We start from the raw sequence: 9,142 nt of genomic DNA, 5'->3' as shown, positions 1-9,142 counted from the left end.
TGTGTGTGTGTGTGTGTGTGTGTGTGTGTGTGTGTGTGTGTGTGTGTGTGTGTGTGTGTGTGTGCAGAAAGGTGAACATCAGAGAGCTGTAAAGAAAACGAAAGGGCAAAGAAAGTATGTTGGCGTTAAATATGCATTAACTACCTGAGACAACTAACTACGTGACATGCACAATTCGGACAAAAATCGCGTGCGTTAGATATGATTCGATTTTTTCGTGTTGTTTTGCGTGACTCCGGTATATAAAAGCGTGCATCGGGGCACGTGTTGCACACGCTCACTTGGGTATTAGGTTCGGGGTGATTAAAACAGAAAACTTTTTGGGGCAGAAGCTTTATGAGCGGGAACTTCATTTGTCCTCACGAGCGCCGTTCGGGAGACGGCACGAAGAAAACGTTGCGCGCGTGCACTGAATTATAGCTGCGCAACATCGTCGTACATCGTCACTCCGACGTGGGCAGATTTATTTGTATTGTTTTTTTCATTATTATTTTTTTTACAATAACATGTCGATATGCACTAACATCATTTGCAATATATCATCCCATCCTCCCATTGGTCATTATAATAAAAAACAAACAACAAATATATACATTTTTTAATTGCGTTAAACACGTTTGCATGCAAAATATTCATGCATCTCACACAAATCGTGTTTCAAATAAAATTTCATTGCATAATGTCTTTTAATATTAACGTCGTTCCGGCGCAACACGGGCGCGCGCTTGGATGCCCTAGTTGTGCAGGAAAATCGCGCAATAAACAAGTGGGAGTGACCCTCTAGCATGCACGCGTGTCCACTCGCTCTTGGGTATTTGGTGGCAAGTTGGTTTTTTTTACGGGTGAAAAAAATAAAACAAAACGAAATATAGGAAGTTTTTTCGATGCACAAAAAGATACGTGTTGTTTATCAGTAAACAAGTGTTTGGCTTTGTTGTTTAGGACTCAGGGTATTGTTGAGCCATTTTGGAGGAATTACAGTCCAAAAATCAGCAGCACCAAGCAGAGATTTGGTGTATGCAAAGGTGGTTAAAAGGATGGAAAAATAACTGAGCAATTGCAAAATATATATATATATATATATATATATATTTGTCATCATAACAAAGCAACACGGCGCGCGCACGAGCCGGATGGAGCGCGTTACCTTTGTGCATGCCGGTGTAGCGGTCCTTCAGCACGGTGAGCTCGTGGATCTTGCCGAACTGCTCGAAGAGCGGCTTGAGGTCCTTCTCCTCGAGGTTGCGCGGAATTTGCCCTACGAAGAGCTTGATGGCGTCCTGGTCCTTCATGGCGCCGCCGTCGGCGTGGATCACGGAGCCGGACTCGGGGCCGCTCATGGGCTTGGGGAGCGCGAGGTGCGCGTGCTGCGGGCTCGTGGCTGCTGAAAGTGGTGCGGGTGACGCGCCGAGGAGCGCGCTGGCGTGGGCGGGCTGCGGGGGAGGCTGCTGTTGCTGCTGCTGCTGATGCTGATGATGCTGCTGATGCTGATGCTGATGTTGCTGCCGCCTCGCTTCACTCTGCGTGAATCTGGCCATTCTGTGCCGAGCGCGCCGGAGACAAGCGGAGCGGAGCGGAGAGGAGAGGCGCGGGCAGGCGGGAGGATAATAATAACAACATACACACGCGCACGCAACACACACACACATACACACACACGCGTGCGCGGGGGCGGGCTGCTACGCACACACACATTCACCACATGCACACACACATACGCGCGTCCACGCGTGCGTGAGCGCCTGTATAGGAAAGTAGAGAGCGCGCAGGGTTTTTTTTTTCTTTCATCCGACACATGTCGCGCTCGCGGCCTCTGTTAAATGATGGAGGGGGAATGAGGGAAACGTGGGGCATCGAATCACCATCGTGGCTCTCTCGTGCCCCCTGGAGGACACCGTGTAGTAGTTGTAGTAGTGTGGAATTAAAAATATATAGTGTATATATTTTTGCGATGGTACAAATGAGCAAAACAAACATCACACTAAAAGATTAGGGGTTTTTTTTGCTTATTTTTTTGTTAGTTGCATTGTGTTGAATGCATGTAAGCTCACGCAACGTGCAATGAACATTAAATATGCATAAGTGCAATGCTTAGGCTGATTATTAAAATGTGCATTTGTTTGTTTGTTTGTTTGTTTATTTGTTTGTTTGAGCCAAAAATAAAATAAAAGTCACTAAAAGAGAACAGCATTTATAATATGTGCGATATATATATAAAAAAAAATGTCATTATAATATATCTGGTAATGGTAACAATAACCCCAGGCATGATTTCTAAAATCTCCCATTGCATTTGCAGTTATTGTTAACATTTATTTCAATATTTTTTTGTATTTAAATATAATAAATATTTAAGTAATTGCAATAACAGCTTTTGTACTAATGGATTGCACCATCATCCTTTGATTTTCAGCTCTGATCCTGGAGTATCCAATGCTTATACATTGAAATGTTTTCTTTTTACCAATAAGACTAAGCGAATGGTAAAAAGCAATTTCTTGAAAACGATTAAACGCGTGGAGGGATCACAGGAATAGGACATGTCCTCTATATAACAACAAATCCAGAAGAATGTAATACATATGAGTATTGCAAACACTGTAAATCAGTAAAAACATTATACTTATACTGTACATAAATACTGTAAATCAATGCTAATAATACATATATACACAAATACTGCAAATCAATACAAACACTACACATAGACAAAGTCTTCATAATAGCCATCAGATGGTATCTTCATGCCAACAAGCTGTAATGGGAGGCATGCAAGGAAAAAGACGTTTCTCATCTACAATTACAAACGTAAATGTCAGGAGTTTGATAAGCGGTACTGGGACTTCAACCGAGACTGTGTGCTTTGGTCAGAGGAGACAAAGATACAGCTTTTTGGCAAGAAAACACTAAGTGGGTCTGGCATCAAACAAAAGATGAGTATGTGGAAAAGCACCTCATGACCACTGTGAAGTATATTGGAGGATCCGCGATGCTGTTGGCATGTTTCTCTTCCAAAGGCCCTGGAGAACCTTGTTAGTGTGCATGGCATTATGAACTCTTTGAAATACCAGGACATTTCGAATCAAAACCTGATGGTCCCTTGTCAGGGACTGAAGAGCTGAAGAGGGGTCGTCATTGGGACTTCCAGCAGGATAATGACCCAAAATATGTTGCGAAATCGACACAAAAATCGTTCAACAGACACAAAATCAAGCTCCTCCCATGGCCATCTCAGTCCCCAGACCCAGATAAGAGAGGACACAGGACTTTGGATGAGCTAGAACGATTGTGCGAAAAGGAATGGTCAAAAATCTGAAAAGATTAACTGCTGTCTTGTTGACAAAAGAGGGTTGTATGAAGTATTACATCAGGGGGGCCACACATGATTTCAGAAATGTTTTTCAACTGAATAATTGTACTTTGATTAAAGGTTGCATTTTTCTTCTTTTTTTCTTTTTTTTTTTTTTTGCATTGTGGTTCTATACTGATAAAAAAAATCTATTAGAAACCTAAGCACACATCTTAACCAGGGGTGCCAATTATTGTGGACGACTCTGTATATGCATGAATACTGTAGATCGTTACAAACACCACACATAAACATAAATGCTGTTAAGCAATACAATGACTGCATAAATACTTAAATACTGTAAATCAATACAAATACTGCATACATACATAACTGCGATAAATCAATACAAACACCACACATAAATACAATAAATGAACACAAATATATTTAAATTATATTTAAATACACACATAATTTGATACATATATACATTCATTAATTAGTACAACCTCAAACTCTACTGTTAATCAACACACACTGTAATATACAGTTCTGCACTGTGAACTACACCATTAACTAAAATGACAGTAGGAATGCTGTACATTTATTACAGTTACTTCCTGTCAGCCGGCATTATGCTGTAAATCTGAACCGCATGAACATTTCATTGTAACTAATTCTTAACTAACTAACTAATGATCCATATATAGACCTCAAAACACATTCACATTTCCATAATTTTAATTCAAATGCATGCCTTATCGTATTAAGCTGTTCATGTTCACAGTGTGTTTCTTTGGCAGCTTTACCTTCTTTCAGCTTCCTGATTCACCAGGTGTGTTTTTTGAAGATCTGCTGCTGGTCCTTTACCTGCTACTCGTGCTTTTCGTGTTTAGTCTTCTAGGCCTGGTCTTTCATATGGATCTTGTTTGTTCCCGTTTAAACCAACTTACTGAAAAGAAGCAGAAACCTGAAGACACGTTTTATAACGCGATGTGAAAAGAATCTTAACATGCACTGTTGGTTTTAGCGATCTTTCCAAACATATTCAGATAATACTTTGCAATTCTTTTGATATAATATTAATGGTAACTATTTATTTATCTTCAGTAGTCTCCTAATTCTAGGTAGAGTTGCACTGGAGACTATTCCATGGAGCACTGCATGGAACAGGCCATCAGTCCACTTCCTGGTTTAACGTTTGTGAGAGATTGTGCAAAAAAAAAAAAATGATATCTGGTGTGTCTAAAAAAAGCAGCTTATTATTAAAATGACATGCACCGATCAGCCATAACATTATGACATTATGGCCGGCAAGTGAATAAAATTGATTGTCTCTTCATCATGGCACGTGTTAGTGAGTGGGATAACAAGTGAAAATTTTGTCCTCAAAATTGATGTGTAAGAAGAAGGAAAAATGGGCAAGTGTATGGACTTGCCAGATTGTGATGTCTAGACGACTGGGTCAGAGCATCTCCAAAACTGCAGCTCTTGTGGGTTGTTTCCGGTCTGCAGTGGTCAGTATCTATCAAAAGTGGTCTAAATAAGAAACAGCGGTAAAAAAAAAAAAAAAAAAAGACAAGGTAATGGGCGGCTGAGGCTCACTGATGCACATGTGGAGCAAAGCCTGGCCCATGTGGTCTGATTCAACAGACGAGCTTCTGTAGCTCAAATTGCTGAAAAAGTTGTTATTGCTCAACGGGTCAGGACTGTTTTGGCAGCAAAAGTCAGACCAACACAATATTAGGCAGGTGCTCATAATGTTATGCCTGATCGATGGTCATAAAGTTATGCCTGGTCAGTGTAAATGCTGTACTGAATGAATTCATGTGAATATGTGCCAAAACCCAAAGTGTATATTTTGTTTACAAATAAGAGTCCATTTGCACCTTTGTTTGAAGAACTTTCATTTTCATTTAAGCATTGAAATGAACTCGATTCGATTTTGTTCAATCCAGACATAATCAGGCATTGATCCCGATCCAGATGGTAAACCAATTTTAGAAAAAAAGAGAAAAAAAAAGACAAGGCTGTGCTGCACAGAACTCAGACACAATTTTTAACCTATTGACATCAAAAGTCTCAAAATTAATCACTGTATACAGTTATTTAATATTCATCATCTTCAGTGTCATTCATAGAAAATAAACAGGAGGGACATTAGGACACAGTTCCAAGTTCGTGAGGGGAAGAAAAAGTAGTATGAAACTAAAAATGTAAAGAATAACAACCGAGTCTGAAAAAAAAACAACCAAACAAAAAAAAGATAAGAAATTATAATAATAGTAACACTCCAAATAATAATAATAATAATAATAATAATAATAATAATAATAATAATTAATAATAATAATAATAATAATACCAACAACAACAACAACAATAATAATAATAATAATAATAATAATAATAACAATAATAATAACAATAATAATAATAATAATAATAACAACAACAACAATAAACTAACAGGTTTTCTTTACAGCATTTTTTTTTTTTTTTATTAACAAGAGGTATTACATATTCATGTTAAATTAACACTTACTTACAGAGAGAAAATAAATAAGTTAAGGTAATAATAACAAATAATAATAAATAAACAAAACGCTGTATATAAAAAAAGAAAATTACATCAATTTCAAAGTATTCAGAGCAGTACATGTTTTCAGTGCTTACTTGTTTCTTGTTTCTTTCAAGAGATTCATATACAATTTGAAGTCATTAATAAAATGGGAAAAGTTTGGTCTACATTGAGCCCACTTTTTCTTATGAATTTTCCTGATAAAACAAGCAAATGTAAAATATATTGTTGTTCACAATTCAAGTTTTTCCATTCTGTATAAAACAGCACATAAAATATACAAATTTCTATCCCACTTTCCATTTTTTTTTATTAATATAGAATTCTTTATCTTTCCAAAATAACCTTGAGTAAATACAATGAAAAAAATATGCAACATTGTTTCTTATTCTTGACCACAGAATTCACAGAAATATGAAATATTCATCTTAAATCTTTCCAAAACATGCTTAGCAGGATAAATTCCATTGAGTATTCTGTAAGACACTTCCTTAATTTTGTTATTTATACAAAACCTGTTTGGCAGTTTCCATACTTTAACCCAAGAAATATAACCAAATAAAGAAGACTAAAAAGACTGTGCTGCAGGTAAAGATACAGAACGGAGAGCATTCCTTATTATCTTATTACAACACTGTTGTTTTAAAACATCAACATTCCCAATAAAAATGCTCTTACAAGGATTAACCACGTCGATTCCTTCTAAAATATAGTTTTTTAGAAGTATTGTCACACTCTTTGGAATTGCGTCAATAACAGGTTTTCTTTACAGCATCACCCTAAGAAACGCAGCCGAGTGACGTAATACGCAGGCGTGCACAGCTGTACGCAAATTCCGTATGACGTAGACTGGAGGACCAACACAACGCCTGCCGGAGCATGAGGAAAGCTCGCAACTGTCTACAGAAAAACAGCAATTCATTTGAGCTTGTACGCGTTTTTCATAAAAAAGAATAAAACTCGAGACATAAAAGAATAAAACTCAGGCCTTGTCATGTCGGTTAACTATGCGGCTGGACTGTCTCCTTACGCGGACAAAGGCATCTGTGGACTTCCCGAGGTACAGTGTTAGCATTGACGCTAGCGACTACTGGCTGAATCGCAAATCGCCCGCCTGGGGACTGTGTAGTGCGCTACATAGGCTGCAGGGATGCATATTTTATGCTGTAGTAGTGCACTTAAAGTAGGGTTTGCAGAAGCAGTTTGGGATTGGGCCCTGTTTTATTTTGGCATTAAAGCAAATAATCGAGCTTGTTGGAGCGATGATTGTAACCTTATTGTCCGTTTGCAGCACTTAAATTGCAATATTTACAGAGAAATAGTTTTGTTTTAGATCATCCAGCAGGCAACTGGAGTGTTAGCAAGTTAATTACAACAACGAGAAAAACAATAATAATGTAACTAGTAATAGTAATCTCAACAACAACAATATTACTATAAATAAAAAGCTCAAGAAACGCATATATCCAGATGGATGGAAGGAACGATAGATTGATAATTGTCATTGCATTGTACTGGTTCATTGAGGAAAACATGGATTCCAACATGTACTGTAAGATTCTAAAGCAGAACATGATGCCCTCCCTTCAAAAACTGGGCCGAACAGCAGTTTTCCATCTTGAAAACGACCCCAAACACATCACCAAGATGACGGCTGCTTTTGCTGCTTTCCTCTATCATTGTACAAATCCAGATTATGGCAAGAAACACTGAGTTAAGTAAAGAGAAGAGACAGTCCATCATTACTTTAAGAAACTTTAAGAAGGTCAGTCAATTCAGAAAAATCTCAAGAACTTTTATTTCCCGAGAGCAGTCTCCAAAAACGCATCAAATGTTATGATGAAACAGGCTCTTATACGGAGTATCCCAGGAAAGTAAGACCAAGAGCTACCTCTGCTGCAGCGGATTAATGTATTAGAATTACCAGTCTCAGAAACTAAATTAAATCATGCAGGATTTGGAGTGTGTTCTGAATCCTTGACTTGCCTATTACATAAGAATATTTCTAGCTGCAGGAAATATCGAATATTGTCGAATCTGATCATGGCACGTTCTCGTTTCTAGAGTAACAGCGAATTCACTGGGACTGGTAGAACACATTAAAAACGCTTGTAGTTGTTATGTGCAGTTTTCTATGGTTTTTTTTTATGGCTTTTTTTTTTTTTTGGAACGAGAAACAAGTATCGGATAAAACACACTTTTCACATCTTAGCTGGCAGGCAGCTGATGCACCTTTGAAACACGGTTCTTTTTTAATGGGCCCTCTTACTTTTAGGGTACTGTCCGTATCAGCATTTCATCAGAGAGATTGAGAGGATGTGGCGGCACTGCTGCTGTCTGTCTCGTGTTGAAGAAAAAAAATCTGTGATCATCTGTTGAACGGTGCATGAGAACCCTGCCTTGGGTGTTCCTGCAGATGTAGAAAAAATGACTGAGAGGAAAAACAGCATGTTTATACACAAAGATGAGTAGAATAAAGGAAATCAGTTTGGAAACAGAACAGCTCTGGCTTCTCATAAAATATGGCTATGAGAACATTTGCTTTTATGCAGCATAAAAGCATACCAGGACACATTATTAGTGTAATGTGTCCTGGTAGGCTTTTGTTTTTTTTCTCAAAGGGTGTCAAGCACCTTCTGCGAATTCGCACCAAATCTTCAAGAAGAGGGTGAAGTCCGCAGAAGCCAAACCTGGCGATCCGGTTACCGTGAGGAGAGCTCAGTGACCGGGTGTTCTAACACACTTCCCATGATAAAATCACAGATGCCATAACGCACGTGGTCAGAACCACACCAGTTGCACAGCTCCCGATGCACACAGGACGATGTCTTTTGGCACGCTGACTTATGAAGGCCGGTGCTCCTTGTGACTGTGCGTGCAGCCTCGTGCTGCCATCTGTTGGCGTGTTACAAAACTAGTCTGGAACTTTTTTGACACGTACTCGTACTCATAGTATCAGGTCCCCTGGTGGTCTAGTGGTTAAGATGCAGCGCTCTCACCGCTGCGACCCGGGTTCGATTCCCGGTCAGGGAACCATCCCCAGCCACTCTCAGTGCCGGTCCCAAGCCCGGATAAATTGGGGATGGTTGCTTTAGGAAGGGCATCCAGCGTAAAACATATGCCAAATCAAACGTGCGGAGGATCCGCTGTGGCGACCCCTAACGGGAGAAGCCGAAAGAAACTACTACTACTACTCGTACTCATAGTATCAACACTAATCACATGCAATTGGTTTTGTTAACGCTGCAGGTGTTCGATGAGCCGGACGA

At 39.0% G+C, this 9,142-nt stretch overlaps 2 protein-coding genes across 2 annotated transcripts in view; one reads left to right on the top strand and one right to left on the bottom strand.

Annotated features, from left to right (window-relative positions):
* LOC310717166 (CUGBP Elav-like family member 5) overlaps window positions 1-3,440 on the bottom strand; it is a 213,348-nt gene extending 209,908 nt beyond the window's left edge. Inside the window, exon 1 of the mRNA XM_083524879.1 lies at window positions 1,148-3,440. Within this exon, the coding sequence (XP_083381005.1) occupies window positions 1,148-1,649 (502 nt within the window). The 5' untranslated portion in view covers window positions 1,650-3,440. The remainder of the gene's footprint in view (window positions 1-1,147) is intronic.
* Window positions 3,441-6,697: 3,257 nt separating this feature from the next.
* Window positions 6,698-9,142, top strand: part of sirt6 (sirtuin 6) — a 17,339-nt gene continuing 14,894 nt past the window's right edge. Inside the window, exons 1-2 of the mRNA XM_083524892.1 lie at window positions 6,698-6,933; window positions 9,123-9,142. The exon at window positions 9,123-9,142 is cut by the window's right edge and continues 108 nt beyond it. Coding sequence (XP_083381018.1) covers window positions 6,868-6,933; window positions 9,123-9,142 — 86 coding nt within the window. The 5' untranslated portion in view covers window positions 6,698-6,867. The remainder of the gene's footprint in view (window positions 6,934-9,122) is intronic.

This window comes from Silurus aristotelis, assembly GCF_946808225.1.
Source record: "Silurus aristotelis genome assembly, chromosome: 22".
NCBI lineage: Eukaryota > Metazoa > Chordata > Actinopteri > Siluriformes > Siluridae > Silurus > Silurus aristotelis.
This window is presented reverse-complemented; position numbering and strand designations above follow the sequence as displayed.